Source organism: Pipistrellus hanaki (genome assembly GCF_964339955.1).
Source record: "Pipistrellus hanaki genome assembly, chromosome: 4".
NCBI classification, from domain to species: Eukaryota; Metazoa; Chordata; class Mammalia; order Chiroptera; family Vespertilionidae; genus Pipistrellus; species Pipistrellus hanaki.
Genome location: NC_140506.1, coordinates 91569689 through 91593653, shown reverse-complemented (window position 1 = coordinate 91593653; position 23965 = coordinate 91569689). Strand labels below are relative to the sequence as shown.

Below are 23965 nucleotides of genomic sequence, written 5' to 3'. Positions count from 1 at the left end.
ACATAACTCGGATTAGCTCCCTTTTGCCAACTAGCGGATGTCTCTGGCAGGTTTGCAAAATCCCAAAGCAGCGGGTCAGAGGCCTTGGGGCAGCGGTTGCCGCCTAAGAAAAGTATAGACTTTACCCTGTTCCTCCCACCCCTGCAAGTTCGGTCACTCCGGCTCCCGCCCAGGAAGAGGTTCCCGCGGAGAGAGGGAGGGGCCTCTGGGGTGACCGCTAGTGGCACCGACCTACGTCCTGACCCCGCCCACCTCGGAGGCAGCCTGCCTTTTGCCGGCCTGTTGCCCAATCCTGACGCCCGACGCCGTCAGCGGCACCTGCTCTCACCAATCGGCTGCGAGCGCGTCCCTCCACACGCCCTCGCGTCCGGGGAGGGGGCGGGACCGCGCGCCAGGATAGGGTGTGGCGGCATGAGTGGCATCGGCGTCGTCCTTTAAGCGCGGGCCGGTGAACCTCTAAGCTGCGCGTTGCCGGGCGGGAACCGCGACGCGGCAGACGGCCGGGCACCGAGCAGCGGGCGACATGTTCCATGTGCCGGAGAGCGAGGGCGGCCGAGCCAGCTCCAGGTACGGCGCGGGCGCGGTGTGGGCGAGGGCGAGGGGGCGGCGTGGCCGGCGGGGAGGCCTGTGGGTGATCTCACAAAACCTCAGCCTCCGCTTCCGCGTCGGAGAGATGGGCGCACACGTGGACGTGCTCCCGGGTCCGCCAGCGGCTGGGCTGAGGGCCTGCGGGGCTCCTTCGCACAGGTTCCGTCTGTAGCGCCCCGAAAAGATGCCGGCAGAGTGGCCTGCTGCTTCCTGTGGGCAGTTCCGTGCGCCGGGACAAGGCGGGTGTGTGCCGGGCTGCGGGGCGCCCTCCTGGTGCCTGTGCGGGAGCCCGGTGGCGGGTGGGCGGGCCTCTGGGGAAGGGCACCGACCTGAAAGCCTCCCCAGACACCGCAGCCCTGTGGGACCAGGTGGAGCTCACTCCGAACCCCGCTGCCCGGCAGCCCGGCGGACCCTTCCTTACTCCCGCAGCCGGGGAGCCAGGTGGAGCCCGCCCTAATCCCGGAGCCTGCCTCTGGGTCAGGTGGGGCCCTCCCTTAATCCCGGAGCGGTGCCTTCTAATCCTGCAGCGCTGGGAGGTAGGCCGGGCACTGCCCTCCCTGCTTTGTTGATGAACTAGGCAGGACTACAGGTTAATAGAAACGGAGATTCCCATTGCAGGTCTCGGCTGGGCGGCCACATTCAGGGATCCACCGCAGCACGCGTTCTTTTTTAGAGATTTTTTTTTTTTTTTTTTTTTTTTAGAGAGAGAATTAGGGGGAGAGAGAGAGAGAAGCATCCATGTGAGAGCAAAGTACAACCCCCTATCCAAGATCAAGCCAGGAACCTGGGCCTGGGCCTGGACCCTGACCTGGAATGGAACCGGCAACCTTTGCATTAGACCTCTCCCAGCTGAATGAACCGCAGTGGCCAGGGCAGCTCACTTGCTTTTTAAGTCACAGCGCTCTGTGCATGGGAAGTCAGATAAGTTAGAGTTGTCAGAGCTGGCCAGGTCTGTCATGCCACTGGGGAGCCAGCTTACATTGTGGAGTTTTGGGTCTTCAGATGCCCAAGAGTTTTCTTTATTGTGAGCTCTTCAGGGTCCCAGCCTTCCCATCAGAGAAGGGAGTGTGTGTGTGTGTGTACACCGTTAAGATAAATACTGTATAGACTAGGTACTAAATAAAAGACTGTAAACTTGTGGGCGTTGGGTCAGTATTCAGTACACCTAACGAAGTAAGTGGTCATTAATCCATGGAACAACGCATCTAACTCTGTAAGGATAAGGAGCCAGAAATTTCGCCGGAGTGAGTGCTCAGGGTGAATCAGGCTCCTGGTGCCTGGTGACTGCTGTTCTGCCCCACCCACACCAGCTTCTCCCCAGCACTTTCCCAGTTGTGTTCGTGGAGAACATCCCCTCCCTGTTTACGCTGCCTGACATTGGATGCCCAGGAAATGCTGGTGAAGGAGAAAACGCCATGAGTCACTGATAGAATGCTGACTTCGAGCGACAGACGTTAGCTCAGAGCTGGTGCTCTAAGGGAGCACTCCACACTTCTTTGGGAGATTCATTTTTGGAGAGAACGTTATGAAGAAAGACAAAAGTCTTCCTTTCAGGGCATTGAAGAAGGAAAAGAAGTCTTAATTGGATGATTACATGTAATTGGAAGCCCTGCTTGGGATCTGTTGGAAGCTTTGCATTTTACCCCTTCTTAAAGGAATTGATTAACTAGTGCAGTGGTCGGTCGGCAAACTCATTAGTCAACAGAACTAAATATCAACAGTACAGCCATTTGAAATTTCTTTTGAGAGCCAGATTTTTTAAACTTAAACTTCTTCTAACACCACTTCTTCAAAGTAGACTTGCCCGGGCCATGGTATTTTGTGGAAGAGCCACACTCAAGGGGCCAAAGAGCCGTGTGTGGCTTGAGAGCTGCAGTTTGCCGACCATGGAACTAGGGCGTTGTAGGAGTCACACTTTAATTGGCTCTGCCGGGAGGGAACCAAGTGGTGGTGTAGGATTGATCACCCAGCCAGTTTTCTTCTCTCAGACCTGCATCTCTGTATTCTTGATGCGGGATGATTTTGTGTTAAAGGGATTTTGAACTATGAAAGCATTTTACTTTAGCCATCATTAATCTAAGGTCTTTCCTTTAAGCTATAAGGTGTATAATTGTAAGGAATTTAATGCAAGTCTGTTTCACTACTTTTCACCAAGCCCCAAAAGCTTTTATGACACAGGGACAAGATGGAAGGTCTCTGCTCATGCTATCCATAGTCCCGGAACTGCCTGTTTTCTCTTCTTGTCACATGCCCCTGAGTTCCTCTTGTATTTTGAAAATCTTTGTTGACATATATTGAAAGGACATTACAAAATGAAGAAGTAACAGAGGCAGCCCCACCATGTGGTTTCATCCCCAAAATGTCTTCGAGCACTAGAATTCCCACCCCCTCCCCAAAACCCTTGTGGGTTGTTTTTATTGAAATGTCTATTTACCTCTTGGCCCCATTGATTTGAGACCCTGTAGGGGCAGCCTGGCTATTGGTGTGACTGCCCCAGGAGGCTGTGTACCTGCCTTTGTGATGGGAGATTGTTGCTGACTCTTCTCAGGGAGCTTGGCTGTTATGCACAGGAATCTCTGCTGTAGTATCATTGGCACCACTAGTCTTTCGTCACTTGTTTTCAAAATAAAATGAAATTCACAAAAGTACATAGAGTAATAGAATAAACACTATATTTCCACCACCCCAATTTAACATTTCGTCATTTCGAGCAGAGCTGTGGTTTCTGTCCTGTGCCCCAAAGACTCTTTCCTCACGGAGATCGCAGACTGTTTGGGCCTCTCCAAGGATGCCTTTGGAGTTCCACTAGCACTCCGTGCTTCTGCTGCATCGCTCACAGGGCACTGAAACCGCCTCTGCACAGCTCCATTTCCCCAGCAAACCTGGAGTTTCTCTGGGCCAAGGACTTGCTCTCACTCATCTTTCTATCTGCAGTGTCTGCTACAGGCTTGCCAGCAATAGGTGCTCAGTGGACATGAGTTGAACTGAATGAAGCAAGGGTGAGAGGGGGAGATCCAAGAATGTAGAATGTGAGAGTCAAGAAAACGTCCTGAGAGCTTTGAATCAGGATGAGTCTACCCAGACTCTGATCTGACAAGTTTCTGGGACCTTTATGGTTTGAAAGAAGAACATGTTTCAAATAAGTTAGTAAAATGAGAATTTTAACTGATGCCAGCATGAGACGGAGTTAAATTCAATTTCGTTCTGAAGATTACAGATCTCTAGTCCCTTTTTCAAAGAGATGGCTGTGAAGACCCAAACCATGTTGTACCTGCTGTAGCTAGCCAAGAAAAATATGAAGAATATCATTGTGAACTGGGCTCAGTGACTTATAAATGCATTCAGGGGTCACATGGCCTCACCGTGTCCACCAACAAAGTGCATGATCAGTCCTGTTAAGTCTTTGAAGTCTACTTATTGATTAGTTTAAAAAAAAAAAATCCCCCCAGCCGAAACCGGTTTGTCTCAATGGATAGAGTGTCGGCCTGCGGACTGAAGGGTCCCGGGTTCAATTCCGGTCAAGGGCATGTACCTTGGTTGTGGGCACGTCCCCAGTAGGGGGTGTGCAGGAGGCAGCTGATCAATGATTCTCTCTCATCGATGTTTCTGACTCTCTATCCCTCTCTTCTCTGTAAAAAATCAATAAAAATATATTTTTTTTAAAAAAATCCCCCCAAACTGAATTTTTTTTCCTTCGTAAATCCTTAAGGAAATGCTAACTGCTGACCAGGTACCCACCTTTGCCCTCCATAAAGCAGACAGGAACTATGGGCACCACATAGAAGGCTGCCAGTTGCACTCTTGGCTTCTGTGCTGTAGAGCTGGCCTGCTGGCCCCCCGGCCGGAGTTGGCATGTCTGTCCTCTGTAGAGCAGATGAGTGCTTTCTGCAGTCCTGCTTTACAGCCATGGAATCTCAGAACTGTTCACTTTAAGTTACAATGAATGATTAGCTCCCATTCTAGCTCTTTTGAGGAAACATTGAAATACCCTATTTTTGTGAGCTAAATATTTGACCGTGTTTACGTAGGTTTCCAGTGAGGCCTAACCTCGAATCAGAGCATTCATGTGGTGTTGAGCTCTGTAATTTCATCTATTTCTAAATGGTGTTGCTTAGGACTAGTGAAAGAGCCTGGACCACTCACCAGTTTAAAACTCAATTTCAGTAGCCCCTTTTTCCTATAAGATGCCTTTAAAAAGTCTTTCTAGGGATTCTAAAAAGATGCTATGAATTCACTGTATTGCTGCTTTGTGAAAGTAGACAAACTTGGGGTATCGGGGCAGAGCTTTGTGAAAATATAATTCTTCAGTTATTGCGACAGTGACTCAAGGTCCTGATCTTCCTCTTCTGAAATGTTCACTTTAAAACCTCCCAAGATGGCGTAAGTGATCAGCCAAAGGACTTGTACACATGCACATAAGCATAACCAATGGACATAAGACACCAGGAAGGTGAGGGCATGTGCCGGGGGGTGGGGAGAAGCCGGGAGGGAGGTCAATGGGGGGGAAAGGAGACATATACTACTATTTGTAATACTTCAAACAATAAAAAAAAATCCTCCCAAGAGGGACACTCCAGGTAGATACTGCTGTTGTTGGCTGAACAGTGGGAATGCCATTATTCTTTGTAGGTGTTAAAACCATCACTCATGTACACTGTTCCTCTGGAAAGCACACCTGCACCTTTCTTTTCTCTCGGGCGTGCGTCTCCTAAACGCTAAGGGACCCCAAAGAGCAATGGGCAGCAGTGCTCATCCCAGGCTCACCCCTGAACCTGTTTCAGGCCCCTTTTCTCTGAGTTTCCAATGAGCCAAAGCAGCCTGTCTAGTCTCTCTCCTTTTGTGTCTTCTGTCCTAAGCCCTTCCTTTTTTGTCCCCAGTCTATTAAATAGACTCTAAAAAAAAAATAATAATAAAAATTAACCAGCCCGACTGGTGTGGCTCAATGGTTGAGTGTCAGCCTATGAACCAGAAGGTCACAGTTCAGTCCCCATTCGAGAGCACCTGCCCAGGTTGTGGGCTCAATGCCAGTGTGGGGCATGTAGCAGGCAGCCTATCAATGATTCTCATTGACATTTCTCCTCCTTTCCTCTCGGAAATAAAATATCTTGAATTAAAACTAATCAACCATAGGTGTTTTAATATATTTTTATTGATTTCAGAGAGAAAGGGAGAGGGAGAAAGAGATAGAAACATCAGTGATGAGAGAGAATTGTTGATTGGCAGCCTCCTGCACTCCTGCTGGGGATTGAGCCCACAACCCGGGCATGTGCCTTTGACTGGAATCGAATCTGGGCCTGGAACCCTTCAGTCTGCAGGCCGTCGCTCTATCCACTGAGCCAAACCAACTAGGGCAGCCATTGTTTTAGAGATGACATGGTGCATATGTGTTGATCTGAAATGAACAGTGGTGCTTGCAGCTGTGTTCTCTGATATCCGATGTTCGACATTTCACTGGTTATACTGGACTGGAGGACCAGAGGTGATTATCTTGGTGCAGATTCTTAGGACTCACCTGGATTAATGTTGGTGGCACTCCCCATAGTCTAACTTGACACTTTCCAATAAAAAAATGTAAACTAATAAGGAATTTTAAATGTTCTAATAGCCACATTTTTTAAAGGAAAAAAATTGGGAAAAATTAATTTTAATAGACATAATACAATCTATACAAAACACTATTTCAACCTGTGATCTATATAAGTGACAAGATTAAAGAGATATTTTGCCTTTTTGTCTTTGAAATCTGGTGTGTAGTCTAGTTAAGTACACTTACGTCCTTACTTCCACATCCAAGTGCTCACTAGCCACAGTGGCCAGTGGCTGCCCTTCTGAAGACCCAACTCTTTGGTCAGACTTGATCTGTGGTTAAATGTGAGCTCCCCCTCATTTTTTCTTGGAGCTCTTTAAGAGGCATTCGGGCATAGTCTGAGCTCCAGATGCAGACCTCCTGGTCTTGGGTCCTGGCTCTGCCACTCCTTGTGTGACCTATCTTGTGATTTCTCTCTATCTCGGATGCATGGTCTGTGAAAACAATGCCTGCCTTAGAGGGCTGTGTGTAAGGTCTTTGGAACAATAGCTGGCATATACTAAGCATTTGGCAAATGTAAGCTACCGTATTAAACACCACTGAATGTATTTACTGTGTACTAATTAAAATTTGTATTAAATTCTACTGAATGTGGTTCAATTTGCCTGTTTTAGGGAAACTTCACTTATAAGAAGTCCCAGGAATAATTTTAAAATATACACATTTTAAGTGGGTTTTTGGCATAATCAAGACATACAGTGAAAACTTTTGAGGAAACCTTAAAGGCAGTAGAAAAAGTCTACCATGTGGCCATCTGTAAACTAGCCATGCCAGTTTGGAGTAGTTGCGGTGTATAATTTTTCCATAAACGTTAATCATGGACATTGAAGTCCAGGACAGTCTCCATCTCTCATGCTTGCTCTGTGCTTGCAGGGGCATGCAGCCCCCCGGAGGAGCATCGAGTGATCTTTTTGGAAGTCCAGAAGAAGTTGTTCCTTCAAGTCGACCCAACAGGATGGCATCGAATATTTTTGGACCAACGGAAGAACCTCAGAACATGCCCAAGAGGACCAACCCCCCAGGTATAGGCCTTTGTGACTCACGGGTTCTTCGGCCTCTGCCTGTTCTTATGAAGCTGCTCTTTTGATTAAATTTTCTTTTTTTTATATATTAATCCTTTCACATGTCTTCTGGTATAGGTTATCCATTGCCATCAGAGTTCTAGAATGTGAGAAAGGGTTGCTCAGTCATTCTTGAATTTTCCCTCTGTATCAACAGACATTGGCTGGGTGTAGCCACTGAGAATGCAAAGGGTGATGGTAGAATACTGGCTCTGGCAGGGAGGCTCTCCCAGTTGTACCATGGACTCCTTGAGATTCCTGAAATTGTGTACAGATCACACATTTAGACATTTTTCTTGCCCTGGCCAGTGTGGCTCAGTTGGTTGAGTGTTGTCCCATGCACCTAGAGGTTGTCAGTTCTATTCCTTGTCAGGGCATGTGCCTGGGTTGCGGGCTCAATCCCCAGGGAGAAAGAATGAGGGGAGAAGAAGGGAGTAAGGGAGGGAGAGGAGAGAGGGAGAGGGAGAAAGAGAGAGAGAGAGAGAAACATTGATGTGAGAGACACATTTGACTGGTTGCCTCCTGTATACGCCCTGAACGGGGCTGGGGATCAAACCTGCAACCGAGGTACGTGCCCTTGACTGGGAATTGAACCTGAGACCCTCTTGTCTGATCCTCTAACCACAGAGCAAACCGTCTAGGGCTGTTTGCTTTTTAATCCTCACCCAAATATGTTTTTATTGATTTTTAGGAAGAGAATGAAATATTGATGTGAGAGAGAAACATTAATTAATTGCCCCTCATTCACACCCTGACTGGGATCGAACCTGCAACCTTTTGGTGCACAGAACAACCAAGTGAGCCACCAGGCCAGGGCAGGAAGGAAGGATATTTTTTAATCAGCTTGTTGGTGGGATTGAAACTTTAAAAAGGCTGACTTGGTCTAGCACACACCTGTTACCCCACATTCTAGTGGCTACAGTGGGAGAGTATCTTAGAACATTGTTTTCCTTGGCTAATAGATTGTCCAGTTGTGTGATCATACAGCGCTAGTTACCTAAGAAGCTAGTTATCCATGAGGGAAAGGAAGGCTCATTCTATCTTTAAAGATTTGTGAGGCTAGACATAGGAATCATTATTTCAGACAAATAAAATCAAGCAGAACCAGGGCTAGAGCTGCTTGTCACTCCACCTCAGTTCTAGGTGTGTGTGAATTTGACAGGTGCACATACTTCTTGACCAAACCAAAGAAACTAAAGCAGTAGATTCAAAAACTAGTGTTTTGTTTGATTTGTTGGGGACAGAGAAGGGTAGAAACAGTTATAGTAGAGAAGTGGGAAGTTTTACTGAGTAGTGAGCTCACTGCATCCAGTTTATGGGTGTAGGGCGAGGAGTGTTTGTACCAGTAATAGCATAACAGTGGGTCATGTGGCCGAGTGAATCAAACCTCGGGCACCTGAAGGTAGGGCGAGCTCCCTTGGCTTTGACTCAGCAGAGTGCTTACGTGGAGCTGTCCCTGGGTGTCATGTTCCCTGGGAAGTGTTGCAACTCGGGGACAGTGCTGCTCAGAACTGAGAGCTGGTAGCCTCTATGGGATCCAGCAGTGGTTGTGTGTTTGTCTTTGTGATGGTTGTGTCTTAGAAACTTTCCTGGTATGATCCCCAGCTCTTGTGCCCTGTGGCCCCCTCGGGCCCCACTTGACCTGAGAGTGAGAAAGCCTCTGTTGGTCGTGATTACATGGTGTTTTGACATCCAGCATGATTCCTTTTGCCGAGTTCCTCCTCCTTGTGGTCCTATTGTTTGGAGCCAAACTGGTTTCGGCTAAAATAAATTTTTTAAAAGACAGAACTATATTGTTTAAGGTTGGACATACACACAGTAAAACTTAAAAGAAATAAGTTTGTAGTTTCTAGAAAATTGAGGCATGGAGTGATGTGAAAGGAACACTCAGGTTTCTGTGAGCTGGTAGTATCTATACGATCTGTTGGTATGTATGTGGGTGTTTGCTTTGTCTTTATTTGTGATAGTTGTGTCTTACGAACTTTTCTATCTTACAATTTTAAAAAAAACTTTTTTAAGTTGAATATTCATCTTAAAAACTAGAGGCCTGGTGCACGATTTCGTGCACACGTGGGCTCCAGCCATCTGGCAGGTTATGGGCGGGGCCAGTGGGGGGGGGGGCTGCAGGCGGTTGGCTGGCCAGCCCTGCCCCCTGGTTGAACTCCCAGTTGAGGGGACAATTTGTATATTAGCCTTTTATTATATAGGATAGGATAATTTACTTTAGCCTAACCAGAAACAATGCAATAAGGGGATGACCTCAAGCATTACTTTTTCTTCACTTTGTGGTCTAGACGTTTTTGCTAACAACACACTGTTAATAACAACAGCCTGGCAGCATTACTTAAGGGCTTACCCTCTTCATTTATATTAATTCATGTATTTTACCAACCACCCCAGGAAGGTATTATTATTATTATTATTATTATTATTTATACCTGTTAGAGTTGAGAAAATGGGGATTAAAAAAAGGATGAGGCCACTTATCCCGGCTCACAAGTCAGTGACTGAACAGCAGTCTGGCCACAACTCAGCTGTCCTTAACACCATGCAGGCTGATTTGCCATCCCCAGAGTTCCCAGCTTGGTGTCTGTGGCTGCTTGGAAGGTCCATAGCCAAGGTTCAGGTTTATAGTCACCCTGATGTTATATGAATGTGTGTGTATGCACATTTTCCTGCAGAGCCATCCCACTATTCTGTGTTCTCCCAACCTACAAAGGCAGGGAACTGTAGTCCAGTTGCTCCTTTCTATGCACTATGATTCTACATGTCCCCTAAAGCAGGGGTCACCAAACTTTCGGACCTCATGGACCACCAGCAGCCCACAGACCATCAGTTGGCAACTGCTGCCCTAGAAGGCTGGCATCCTGGAAGGCCACTCTGCTTTATTATTTATTTTTTTTAACTTATTTTTTACTAGGGGCCTGGTGCACGAAATTTGTGCACTGGGGGGGGGGGGGGGTAGTGTCTCTCAGCCTGGCTTGCACCCTCTCACAGTCCAGAACTCCTCACTCCTTACCATCTGCCTGCAGCAGGGGCGGGGGAGGGCTCCTGCCAGCTGTGAGCCTGGCTTGTGGCTGAGCAGTGTTCCCCATGTGGAAGTGCACTGACCACCAGGTGCAGCTCCTGCATTGTGTGTATGCCCCCTGGTGGTCAGTGCACATCATAGTGTTCAGCTGTTCAGTGGATTTGCATATTAGGATTTTATTATATAGGATTTCAGAGAGGAAGAGGAGAGATAGAAACATCAATGATGAGAGAGAACCACTTGATCAGCTGCCTCTGCATTCCCCTTACTGGGAGTTGAGCCCACAACCCGGGCAAGTGTCCTGACCAAAATCGAACCAGTGACCTCCTGGTTCATAGGTTGATGCTCAACCACTGAGCCACACCAGCTGGGCATCCACTCTGCTTTAGAATCCACACCAACAGCAGGGGTCTGAAGGCTAGAGAAAGAACAAACCCCAGAGGAGCCTCCTCCTCTCTGAGCTCACACAGGGCTTGTCATTCATATTCTTCTTAGTGTTCATGGTCTTCTTTTGAAACAGTGTGGGTTACGATAGCCAAGAAGTGACTGTAATCACTTTTCCTTATTCAGATAGGAGCAACAAAGAATACCCCTTTTTTTTTTTTTACGTTGTGTGCTATGTAGATTGTTTTATACTGAACAGTATTCCAACACATAGAAAATACAGCCAACACTTGTTGAGCATTTATTTCCCAGGCATTGTTCTAAGCATCTGACACATGAGCTACAGTAAGTCATTGTGAAGAAGATCCTTTTATTATCCCCATTCTACAGATGAGGAATTTGGGGCACAAAACAGCCAAGTAACGTCTGTATGGTTGTATAGCTATTTAATGGAATGCATCTTCTTTCCTCCTATAAGATAAATCGTTGGTGCACCAGGGCCATGATCATAATGGTCCCAGCACTTAGCTCAGCACTCTGTGGAAAGGAAATGCGTGTGTGGTGTTTGCTCAGTGAATAAATGGTCTATTGGTATTGTATTTAACATTTACTTTTCATGGCCAGGCTTTCGTGATCTGCTTATACAAAGTTTCATCTTAGATGCATATCTTGCTTATGTCTTATCAAATGACTTATAGTTGGCAGCAAAGATGTTAAATGTCTGTGATTTGCTGACATATCTACTTGTCACTGGAAATTCCAGCCAGAGTGAGGTCAGAAAATTACTACTAAATGTTATTTTCCAGATTACAGCTTTGCCTCTAACAGGGAATGTTATTAAATTCTGTCTTTTCTGTCTGACCTAAAAACTTAGACACTGTTTGCTTTTAATCTACTAAAGAACATTTCATTGGTTTAATGAAGAAGATTCTCTAACAAAAACATGAAAAGTTCAGGGGTAAAGAAATTTGGGGCGGGAGGGGAAGCCGCTTTATGCCATCTCACCATCTTGCCTCTAGTAGCCAGCCCAGTTCAGCTCAGCTCCAGAAACGAAGGCCCAGCAGGCACCTGGCAAAGGGGACTCTCACTGTCCCAGCCTTGTTGGCCTGAACTCGGGACTGGACTAGGGTTACTGTGAGAGGAGCTCTCTGAAGTGATGACTGGGAAAGGCAGGAGCAGGGAGATGTTCTGGATTGCTCACTGCTCTGTGCTTGTTTCTGCAGGAGGAAAAGGAAGTGGTATCTTTGAAGAGTCAATGCCTGTGCACACTCGACAGCGTCTGAACCCACCTGGTGGGAAGACCAGTGACATATTTGGGTCCCCTGTGACGGCTACTTTACCCTCAGCACATCCCAACAAGCCCAAGGTATGGACTGCATTCAGATGGCAGACACAATAGAAAGAAAAGCAAACACTGAGCCAGGCTCTTTCTCAAAGGCCCTGAGGCAGCCTTGGCATGTTATTAGGAATAGACGGAAGGGTGGCGCTGGTGTTCCTCGGTGCAGTCATTAGTAATCGAGTTTGAAAGCTCCCCTGAGTCATGGGAGAAATAGATTCCATCCTCGTGATGACTGAGCCCTAGGGAAAGCTGGTCTTAGCGTGTTGACAGCAGCGACTGCCCACTGCACATCACTGAGGAGTGCCAAGAATAGTTACAGAATTGTTCATACAAAAGAGGAGTTTATGTTTCACAAAAATTTCACAATGTTTAATGGTCATTGATAAGTACAACTGCATTGGACTAAAATTCGCCAAGTATTTAAACTTCATGGGTTCCCTACTTACACTCTTAAAAAAAATTTTTTTTTCAGTCAATCCTTACCCCAGGATACTTTTCCATTGATTTGTAGAGAGAATGGGAGAGAGAAATATCGATGGGAGAGAGACACATTGATTGGTTGCCTCCTGCAGGTGCCCTGACCAGGGCTGGAGATCAAATTTGCAACCGAGACACATGCCCTTGACCAGGCTCAAACCCAGAATCCTTCCATCCTGGGGCTAATGCTCTATCCACAAGTCAAACTAGCTAGGGCTATTTTTTTAAAATCTTATTTATCACCTTTGGAGAATGCCAGAGGATCAACTCAGTATCATGAAAACTGCTAAAAGACAGTCAAGCATTTGTTTGTTTTAAATATGTTTTTACTGACTTTAGAGAGAGAAGAAAAAAGAGGGAGAGGAAAAAAAGAAGCATTTAATCGGCTGCCTTCTGCATACCCCTTACTGGGGATTGAGCCCATAATCCAGGCATGTGCTGTGACCAGGAATTGAACCAGTAACCTTTTAGCATGGAACAATGCTGAACCAACCTAGTTACACCGACCAAGACAGAATCAAGCATGTAGACAGCGTTTTCTGCATGAATTGTGCTCCAGGATATCAATTTTTAAGGCAAATTTGCCTTTTATGAAAGTACTCTAGCCTGTAAGTGAAGAAGGAATAACAGAATTCAGATATCACCATTTTGCAGAGTTGTGATGAAATTGTGGATCTAGGCAGTGATCATCAGTGGTTCTTAACATCACAAAACAAGAGACAAACCAAAAACTATAGGACTCATAATAGAAGGCCATCATGGATCAACTTTGATTATAAAAAGAAAGGCCTAACAGAGATCAAACCTCATGTTAGTCAATATCACAGGTTTCAGAGTTATCGAAAATATGGGAAATGAATAGAGTTGAGGGATATTCTAATTTTAAAAAAACAAAACAAGCTGGGACCGGTTTGGCTCAGTGGATAGAGCGTCGGCCTGCGGAGTGAAAGGTCCTGGGTTCGATTCCAGGCAAGGACATGTACCTTGGTTGCGGGCACATCCCCAGTGGGGGGTGTGCAAGAGGCAGCTGATCGATGATTCTCTCTCATTGTTTCTAACTCTCTGTCCCTCTCTCTTCCTCTCTGTGAAAAATCAATAAAATATATTAAAAACAAAACAAAACAACAAAAAACTTAAGAACACACTTCCTATCAACTTTGCTTTTTTTTTTTTTTTTTTTTTTAATAAAAAAATAGACCCATTTTAAAATTCATATGGAATCTCAAGGGAGCCGAAAGAGTCGAACAACTTCGAAAATTAAGAACAAAGTTGGAGGTTTACTCCTCCCAATTTCAAAATTTACTTCAATAATTAAAACTGTGTGACACTGGCATAAAGATAGACATATAAACCAGTGGAATAGAATTGAGAACCAAGAAATAAATTCTCACTCTTATGGTTAATTGATTGATATGTCCACACGGTCCCAAGATCATTAGCGGGAAATAGAACAGTCACTTCAACAGATATTGCTGGGGAGATTGGATATGCACATGCAAAAAAGGAAGGTGGACCCTTACCTTACACCATATACAAACATTAACTAAAAATGGACCAGAGACCTACATTTAAGGGCTAAAGCTACAAAATTCTGAGAAAATTTAGGGACAAATCTTTGACCTTAGATTTGATAGTGGCTTATGACACCAAAAATAAAGGCAACAAAATTTCAAATAAATAAATAGGACTTCATTAAAATTAAAAACTTTTTTCTCGGCTGGGTAGCTCAGTTGATTAGAGCGTCATCCTGATATGCCAAGGTTGTGGGTTCCATCCCCAGTAAGGGCACATACAAGAATCAACAATGAATGCATAAATAAAGTAGAACAAGTCGATTTTTCTTTCCTCCTCTCCTTTCCCTTCCTCGCTTCCTTCCCCTTTCTCTCTAAAATCAATTAAAAAAAATTTTAGACACCATCAATATAGCATTAATTACAGTAGCCAAGATATGTAAGCAACCTAAGTGACCATTGATAGATAAATGAATAAAGAAGATGTACATATATACAATGGAATATTATTCAGACATAAAAAAAGAATGCACTCTTGCCATTTATGGTAGTTTGGGTAGAACTAGAAGGTATGCTTAGTGAAATAAGTCAAACAAAAAAATAAATACTGCCAAAACCGGTTTGGCTCAGTGGATAGAGCATCGGCCTGTGGACTGAAGGGTCCCAGGTTTGATTCCAATCAAGGGCATGTACCTTGGTTGCAGGCACATCCCCAGTGGGGAGTGTGCAGGGGGCAGCTGATTGATGTTTCTCTCTCATCGATGTTTCTGGCTCTCTGTCCCTCTCCCTTTCTCTCTGTAAAAAATCAATAAAATACATATTTTTTTAAAAAGACAAAAAAATAAAAATAATCTTAAAGGATATATATAAAAAAAAAGCAAATACTATATGATTCACTTATATGTGGAATCTAAGAAACAAAGTAAATGAACAAACTCAGATGCAGAGTACGAATTGGTGGTTGCCAGATGGGAGAGGGGTTGGGGTACTGAGTGAAAAAGTGAGGGGGAAATTGCCAGTTATAAAAATAGCCACAGGCCGGCTGGCTTGGTTCAGTAGATGAGCATCAACCTATGAACCAGGAGGTCGCTGTTAGATTCCAGGTCAGGGCACATGCTCAGATTGCCCGCTTAATTCCCAGTGCGGGGTGTGCAGAATGCATCCAGTCAGTGATTCCATCACTGGTGTGTGTGTGTGTGTGTGTGTCTCCCCTTCCTCTCTGAAATCAATAAAAATCTAGTTAAAGATTTAAAGCCCTAGCCTGTTTGGCTCAATGGATAGAGCATTGGCCTTTGAACTGAAAGGTCCCAGGTTTGATTCTGGTCAAGGGCACATGCCCGGGTTCTGGGCTTGATTCCCAGTGGAAGCAGCTGATCCATGATTCTCATCATGGGTGTTTCTGTGTCTTTCTCCCTCTTGCTTCCTCTCTGAAATCAATAAAAAATATATATATTTTTTTTAAAAATAGTCACAGGCCTAGTGAATAGAATCGTGAATAGAATCAACAACATAACTATGATGTCAGATGGGTAATAGACTTATAGGGGTGATTATTTTGTAAGGTATATAAGTGTCTAATTTTTTTTACACTGGAAATTAACATAATGTATGTCAACTGTAATTTTAAAAAATAATTAAAAAAACACCATCAAGAGAATGAAAACACAACCCATAGGATATATGAAATCACATATCTGATCAAGGTTTGCTACCCAGATTATATAAAGAATTCCACAACCAAACAACAAAAGACAACCCAATTCAAAATGGACAAAGGACTTAAATAGACATTTCTTCAATCAGCACATGATAAGATGTTCAGCATTCTTAGTCCTTGGGGAAAGGTACATGAAAGTCACAAGGAGGTACCGCTTCACACCCACTAGGATGACTATTATAAAAATAAACGAAAAATAACATGGTATTTATTGGTAAGGATATGGAAAAATTGAAACCCTCATATTGTGCTATTGTGAATGTAAAATAGTTCAGCCAATGTGGAAAACAATTGGAGTTTCTGAAAAAGCTCAACATAGAATTTACCATGTCATCCAGCTATTCCCTCTTTGGTATATATTCCCAGAATTTGAAAACAGGAATTCAGATATTTGTGCACCTATTTTAATAGCAGTACTTACAGTGATGCTATTAAACAACCCAAATGTCAACAAACAGATGAATGGATAAATAAAATGTGTTATACATACATAAAGGGATATTCAGCCATAAAATGGAATGACATTTCTGATACATGCTACAACATGGATGAGCCTTGAAAACATAACCTAATATAAAATTTTTTTTTTTTTTTCAAATCAATCTTTATTGTTCATATTATTACAAAGGTTCCTCATTTCTTCCCCCCTCCCCCAGGTTCCCACCCCACCCTCCGACCCCTCCCCATCCCCCATTGTCCTCATCCATAGGTGCACAGTTTATGTTCAGTCTCTTCCTCCCTCCCTTTCCCCAATAGTAAATCCCTTTTCAGATAGTAAATCTGTTACTTAGCATTATCTCATATCAATAATACCTCCACATGCCCAATGATACACTTCACACAAAAGACATTTCCAAATAGGTCAACCAGCCTCATCCAGGCCCCACCCAAGGCACTTACAGATCAACACCCCAGCGCTATACTAACTCAACACATCCAGATCTAAGCCTTCATCACTTGATTCAGCAGACCCTCAAGTTCCCGCAAAAGTTTCCAGCCATGTCTGAGAGGCAGCCGTGGGCAGGTACAGGCGAGGAGCGAGCTGTTTCGGGCCTGGCTGCTCCGGGCCTGGCCTCTGTTGCTCTGGTTCGTTCCACAACCAGCTGCTCCGGGTCTGGTCACTGCCGCTCCCGACCTAGTTGCTCTGGACTTGGCTGTTGCTGCTACAGGCCTGGCCGCACCCGACCCGGCTGCTCTGGGACTGGTTGCTCCGGTCCCGGCCGCTCCGGGCCTGGCCGCTCCCAGCCTGACAGCCGCTGCTCCGGGCCTGGCGGCTCCCAGCCTGGCAGCCATTGCTCCGGGCCTGGCCGCACCAGACCCGGCTGCTCCGGGCCTGGCCGCTCCCAGCCTGGCAGCCGCTGCTCCGGGCCTGGCCGCACCAGACCCGGCTGCTCCGGGCCTGGCCGCTCCCAGCCTGGCAGCTGCTGCTCCGGGCCTGGCCGCTCCCAGCCTGGCAGCCGCTGCTCCGGGCCTGGCCGCACCAGACCCGGCTGCTCCGGGCCTGGCCGCTCCCAGCCTGGCAGCCGCTGCTCCGGGCCTGGCCGCACCAGACCCGGCTGCTCCGGGCCTGGCCGCTCCCAGCCTGGCAGCCGCTGCTCCGGGCCTGGCCGCACCAGACCTGGCTGCTCCGGGCCTGGCCGCTCCCAGCCTGGCAGCTGCTGCTCCGGGCCTGGCCGCTCCCAGCCTGGCAGCCGCTGCTCCGGGCCTGGCCACACCAGACCCGGCTGCTCCGGACCTGGCTGCTCCCAGCCTGGCAGCTGCTGCTCCGGGCCTGGCTAATATAAAATTTTGTTAGGTATTAGTTATTTAAGGAATCAGTTATTTTTGCAATTGTGTGTGTTACAGATGTTTGGTTGGTTTTTAGGACATTTTTAAGAGCCGCATCTTGAATTACTTATGGGTAAATGAAATTTCTAGAATTTGCTTTAAAATAATTCCACAAGAGGGAGGAGAGATTTGATTGGGAGATTGTGACTGAGACCGTATGGCAATGAGTTTATGTGATTGCAGCTCTACAGCGGGTTGAGAGGATTCACAGTGCTACTTTGTTTATAGTTTAAGTTGAAAAATGAACCCAAATCCTCCATCCATGTCTTGATTTCCGTCGTCCATCTGAATGAGCATAAAAAGTTTCTGAATCACATATTGACATGAGGTTTGCCTTGTTGCAGGACCATGTGCTCTTGTGTGAAGGAGAAGACCGGAAATTGGACCCTACAGGTGAGTTTGTTTCCTGTCCCTTCCCGAGTGCTGTCACTCTGAAAGAGTTGCTGGTGCACCCCAGAGAATGAGAGGTAGCATTCCTGTGTCCCTTGCAAGCCAGCTGAGAAAAACAAGGTTGTGTTTATTGCTGAGGGTTTAAGATTTAAAGAAGGCCAGGGAAATGGGCTCAGCTATTTCTGATGAAACCTTTTCAACTGGTCATCACTGGTTTTTCTTCCCATCTTGTCAAGACTCATCAGCCCAGGCCTAAGACAAAAGGTGTCCTATTTTAGAAGCTGATCTCTTGTAGGAAAGGGTGGGGATCCCAAGTCCCGTGACTGCGGGCAGCACCAGCAAAACTAATGCAGAAAAGAAGGGCATGAGAAGAGCGGGGACAGGAATGATGAGAAGGAAGAGTGTAAGCTTGCTTGTGGTGGGGAGAGCTGGTACTTCCATAATCCATCACCCAGGCAGTAAGCTTCCCCATGGTGGGGCTGATGTCAGACTGGGAGTCCCACGTTGTTCTCTAAGCTGACAGCTCTGATTTCTGCCTCCATTTCCCTCGGTTGATAACCAAGATACCAACTTATTCATTTATTCACTCAAAAAGTCCAGAAAACTTTGCCTCATCTTCCTAGACCAGGGGTCTTCAAACTACGGCCTGCGAGCCACATGCGGCCCGCAGAGGAGTCTGATCCAGCCCGCCAGGTTTTTTGGGCAGTGAGCGCAGCCGAGGTGTTACAGTAGGAATTAGTAGTTCATATAGTCCGGCCCTCCAGCTCTCTGAGGGACCGTGATCTGGCCCCCACTTTAAAAAGTTTGAGGACCCCTGTGGACCTAGACCCTCCAGTTAAGACTGGCTTCCTCTTTGTTCATGCTTACTTTGAGATAGTGTGCTTTTTATATTGGGGTGGAGAAAAAGGGAAACGGAGTCCAACAAGCACTATAAAGAAGCATTGAGCTTATTTGGGAATTTATCAAGGATTATTCATAGTGCTGAGCCCAACTTTATGCCCAGTCCAAGAATGGCTCTGCTGTACTCAGTGGGTCTCCTGGCGCAGACGGAGGCCTTACTCTGTTTCTCTCTCCCCATTGCCGTGTGCATTTCTTGCTAGCTGGTCTATGTCGCAGACTTGCCGTGTGCACAGCTTGCCCATCCAGGTGTTGGGGAGCCTCTAACGGGATGGTTTGCTGCTTTGTCCCACAGCTGCCATGAGCGCCTTGCCCAGAGAAGAGCCCGGAGAGAAAGGTGGCCCAAGAGAAGCAGACTGTGCCCAGGAGCCCCAGCCCACACCTACAGCTGACAGCCATGAGCCCAGGCTGGGCCCACGTCCTCGATCTCACAACAAAGTCCTAAATCCACCTGGAGGCAAATCCAGCATCTCCTTCTACTAGAGAAGCCATTGCTTCCCCTGTAGTCAGATAAGAAAATCGAGAGATAGGATTTCAAATAAAGTTTCCTTTAGCCCAAAGGAACGGGGTTGGGGAGAGGGTCTGTCGTGTATCTGAAGCCACTGCTCAGGCTCCCCACAGAGGACCTCACCTTCCGGACTGCTGAGAGACATATCTTTTTTGGGGGGCTGTGACGCCTTGGGGAGCAGTCCCACGCCATTTTGGATGTGAGAGGAACTTTCATTGGGCTGGGTGGGGAGCTGATGAAGTGAGATCTTCCAAGTCCTGTTGCATCGGTTACTGCCAGCCAATCGGGTATCTAGGAATCACTTCACACAGTAGCCGAGTTTAAAGCCTCAGAAAGAAAGCCGAAACAACCTGTGCGCTGGGCAAAAGCCGAAACACTAGTCCATTCTTGGGACTACTGCTGCTCACCCGAGACCTCCTTTGCACCAGGCACAGAGTATTCTGCAGTCTTGTCTTGAAGCATTTTGATTGCTTTCCATCGGCAGCTGTCAACAAAAACCAAAAAGTTTTCTCAGTCTTACACTTTATGGACAGATTTGTACCTCGATCCTCTGGGGTGATCTATCTGCCTTTCACTCACAAGGGGCTGGACTCGGTCTCTTCACAGACTGCTTTTGCTTGTGAATTGTTTTTGTGGGCTTTTTTCCCTCTCATCCTTAAATTTCAGCCTTAGCTCTTTACCACTAATGTGGACAGTTCATTTATCTGCAAGGCACACTGACTTCTGTATGACTAAAACACTATCCAGATACATAATTGGTTATTTAAATCTTTCACGCGTCTTTACTCCCGTTGACATTGGGAAGAAGAGATGTTTGAGAACTTTGAGTTCTTTAATATCTCAAATACCAAGTGACTGTTGACTGGTCTGTTCTGACACCTCTCTAGAAAAAAGTCAGTTGCTCAGGTACACCAAAGAGGAAGAAAAGTTGGCTTAGGCCACCCTTTATAAAGCTCTGCAGGACCTTTGGACCATATTCAGTTTCCAGAAGAGACTTGGGAGACCTGAGGCTAAGAGATTAGTTTGTCAAAAAAGCCTTAACTGGCCAAATTCTATGCTACTTACCAGCAAAGGTAACGACCCGGCAAGTTGTGTTGCTTTAGTGAAGTTTAGTCTGTCAGGCAGAAGTCTCTCCCACTGAGCTTCCTAAGCGAGTCTCCATCACTCACGCTGGATCAGTAAATAGAGGAGAGAGGGCTTGTGTGGTGGGGGCTGTTGGTATGAGTGCCTGCAGAGCTAACGCCAGGTGCTGGAAATGCCTTCGTTGTCAAAACTGAGAAAAGAAACCTGTGTGTTCAGTTGCAGCCCCAGTGGCTGAGACACAAGTGCCTACAGGAGCTGCCCCAAACCCCACTCTTACACCCGGCACGTTGGGGGATCTGCATGTGGCCTTGTCAACCAGTTTCCCTCCTTCCAGTTATCCTGCTGACTTTGGAGCCAAGAAATACTTACTCCACGTGACTATCAAGTACTTCCTGTCTCCATGTTTCAAATGGTCATTTTTAAGAAAATTGTTTGGAATTCAGAATTCCCCCCCCCCCCATTAAAACATGTCATAAATGGTGATTAACTTTTAAGCCCAAACACACAAATTGATTTTAACTTATTCATTTCTACCATTAGTACATTTGGTAAAAATGTACTAATGGTAGAAATGAACAGCCATTTATAACTACATTTTGCTTTTTAATACACAAAATAACTTGTGAATTTCAAATTGGGTTGCTGGCATTTTGCTGCTGGCCCTTCCGGCCTCACCCTCACTGTCAGGCAAATGAGAGGAGGACTCCAGTTCCATCCACTGGCAGGGATCCATGAACTCTTAGCATCCTCTTATCAGCCTCTAAGCTGCATTGAAAAATTACCAGTCTATTTTTATTAAGCCTTAAAACTTTTTATGTGCATTTGGTGCCAACTTTTTTCTAGAGCTGTATCAAAAACAACAAACCTGTACTCACATCACAATGTAATTTTGATAGGAACATTTTGTTATTTTTACAAGGCAGAATTGGGTGTAACAGTTTAAATAAAGCTAGTAATCATGTATGCAGGGACTTTGCCTGTTTGGTGTTTTGTGTCTCTGGGGGTGTACATACTTTCCTTTCTCCATTCTCCAGCATGCCTGACCGCGCTCCTTCCCTTACAGCGTTTCATCAGTGAATGGGTTTGCCTTTTTTTTTTTTCCGTTTAGCCAGGGGATGCCCAAAATTATCTCTAAGGTGATGGATTTAGGTTTTGTTTTTGTTTTTTTCATTTGAAAACCAAAGGTTCATCTGTCTTAAATTTTATTTTGTTATGTATCCAATTCTTGTTTTACATATATATATACTGTGTATACATATATATATTTAATTATTGATTTCAAAGGAAGGGAGAGGGAGAGAGAGATAGAAACATCAATGACAAGAGAGAATTATTTGATCAGCTGCCTCCTACATGCCCCACACTGGGGATCGAGCTCACAACTCAGGCATGTGCCCTTGACTGGAATCGAACCCAGGTCTTCAGTCCACAGAAGAGATTCTTAACTATTTGTTAGAGATGGTGCTAAATCCATTTCATGGAGTAGGGGTGAGAGCATTTCTGTTAAACTGTCAATAATTTTGGTTTGGCTTGGTAGAGTTCACACTACGTAGTCTGTGTGGCCCGGGGTTCATGGTGTCCTCATGCCTGTGAAAGAAAATAAATCCTCTGGAGCAACTCATTTTAAATTGGGCCTAAACGTCTTTCCATAGATGCAGTTCCAAGGAATGCTAACTAGCTCAAGGGGAGGGAGGAGAGCCTGAGCAAGACTCAACCAAAACAGCAGACTGCAGAATCAGTCTGCAAAAGCTGCAGATTGTAATTATGAGATCCAAGAGATTTAAAGTAAGTAGCTAAAAGTGGTTGAAATAAGAGCCTATCCAAATTGGTAGAATACAAGAACATCGCATAGGAAAAATAGGAATTTAAAACTCAATGGATGGGCTACATAGATTACACGTAGCTGAAGTGAAACTGGGAAATCTGAAGTTACACAAAATGCAGGACATGGAAGTAAACTAAATGAAAGAGCTTGTTAACTGGATTTGGGGATGAGCTGGGCAGCTTGCACTGAACTGGAATCCCAGAAGGGATAGTGGATGCCAGGCACCATGCAGGAGAAGCCCTGAATGCTTGCTGTGTAGGAGTGTGCACTAATCGGAGCACAGCTATGGGGGCAAATCAGAGCGCACCCGATCAGCACCGCGGTCACTCTGAAGGGGAGGGTGGGCGTGCGGATGCTCATCTAAGTCTCCAAACTGTACACAATCGTCTGTCTGTGCTCTTGGGACATAAACTAAGTCACTTAAGTGTCGGAGCCGGACTCAGAGCTGACGGGGACACGGTAAGTGCGACAGGCGCAGGCGGGAGCGAGGCGACAAGCCTGACGTGATGATCTCTCCTTGCCCGGCTCCGCCGAGCTTCAGGCCCAGAGTCCAGCTTCCTCCTACGTGACGGCCCCTGCGACCCCTAGCGGCGCGGCGGGCGCGGTGGGACCGGCGGGCACCTCCCCCTCTGCCCCGCGGGCGGGACTTCCGGGCGGCAGGACTTCCGGCCCCTGAGTGACGGACGCAGCATCAGCACCAGCGGAGGCGGCGGCGGCGGCGGCCGAGCCCTGAGGCCACATCCACGGGGGCTGCTGCGGAGGCGACGGGCCGCGGTCCACGGACCACGGGAAGCCGGGGCTGGAGGGCAGGCGCGCCGGCGCACAGCGGGCCGCGCTGGCGGCGGCGGTGGCCGCGATGATGGAGATCCAGATGGACGAGGGCGGCGTCGTGGTGTACCAGGACGACTACTGCTCCGGCTCGGTGATGTCGGAGCGGGTGTCGGGCCTGGCGGGCTCCATCTACCGCGAGTTCGAGCGCCTCATCCACTGCTACGACGAGGAGGTGGTCAAGGAGCTCATGCCGCTGGTGGTCAACGTGCTGGAGAACCTGGACTCGGTGCTCAGCGAGAACCAGGAGCACGAGGTGGAGCTGGAGCTGCTGCGCGAGGACAACGAGCAGCTGCTCACCCAGTACGAGCGCGAGAAGGCGCTGCGCAAGCAGGCCGAGGAGGTGCGTGGGCCGCCCCCGGCGCGCGGGACCGGACCGCGTCCTCCCCGCCCCGCCCGCCCCGCCCGCCCCGCCCCCGGCCCCGCCCGGGACACCGCCCCGGTGCCCGGCCCCGCCCGCCCCTCCCAGCGCGGCCCCCAAAGTCCTGGGGCCCCCAGCCTCGGCTCCCCCTTCTCCATCCCGCTGCTCCATCCCGGAGCCCTGAGCCACCTGGCGTCACGGGGGGGCGCTTGCAGCCTAAACAGACCCTAGCCTCGGGCCAAGCCTCGGGCCTCTAGCCTCCTCCGCTTCCCCCGACTGGTTACAGACCCCCAGATTCTTTTTGCTTTGGTGTATTTAGCAAATACAAACCTAAACCGGTTTCCTGGACCCAAAGCGCTACCTCTTATTGCTGCAATTCTAAACCCTCCCAGAAAAGGGATTTCTGAGATGTTTATGATTCTGTCGCCGGAGAAGTCTGTTGTCAGCAAACCTCTTCCTTGTCCCCTTATCCAATGCTTTGAAGGTCCGTGACTTGGGTCAGTTTGAAAGTTTGATGTAAACACATCACTAAAGCTGCAGTTAGGCTGCTTCCC

At 47.0% G+C, this 23965-nt stretch overlaps 2 protein-coding genes across 10 annotated transcripts in view; both read left to right on the top strand.

Moving 5' to 3' along the window:
• The first annotated feature begins 418 nt into the window (after window positions 1–418).
• On the top strand, window positions 419–21360 carry JPT2 (Jupiter microtubule associated homolog 2). Its single transcript, XM_084882582.1, has 5 exons — window positions 419–567; window positions 7049–7197; window positions 11872–12014; window positions 17864–17912; window positions 19102–21360. Exons 1-5 carry the CDS (start codon window positions 524–526, stop codon window positions 19287–19289), a joined length of 573 nt encoding a protein of 190 aa, XP_084738708.1. The 5' UTR covers window positions 419–523; the 3' UTR covers window positions 19290–21360.
• A 1549-nt stretch (window positions 21361–22909) lies between these two features.
• The window catches only part of MAPK8IP3 (mitogen-activated protein kinase 8 interacting protein 3), a 50927-nt gene continuing 49871 nt past the window's right edge, over window positions 22910–23965 (top strand). For 8 of the 9 annotated variants that reach the window (XM_084882563.1, XM_084882558.1, XM_084882562.1 and 5 more), the window contains exon 1: window positions 22911–23393. In XM_084882563.1, the coding sequence (XP_084738689.1) occupies window positions 23079–23393 (315 nt within the window). In that variant the 5' untranslated portion in view covers window positions 22911–23078. Of the gene's footprint in view, window positions 23394–23965 lie in introns of all 9 variants that reach the window. The other variant, XM_084882559.1, reaches the window with a different exon arrangement.

Excerpts from the sequence above, each read along its gene's own strand:
- JPT2 (XM_084882582.1), top strand. The coding sequence starts at position 524 with ATGTTCCATGTGCCGGAGAGCGAGGGCGGCCGAGCCAGCTCCAG. Across the intron at positions 7,198-11,871 it reads CAAGAGGACCAACCCCCCAG|GAGGAAAAGGAAGTGGTATC; the intron begins GTATAGGCCTTT and ends TTGTTTCTGCAG. Across the intron at positions 17,913-19,101 it reads CCGGAAATTGGACCCTACAG|CTGCCATGAGCGCCTTGCCC; the intron begins GTGAGTTTGTTT and ends TTTGTCCCACAG.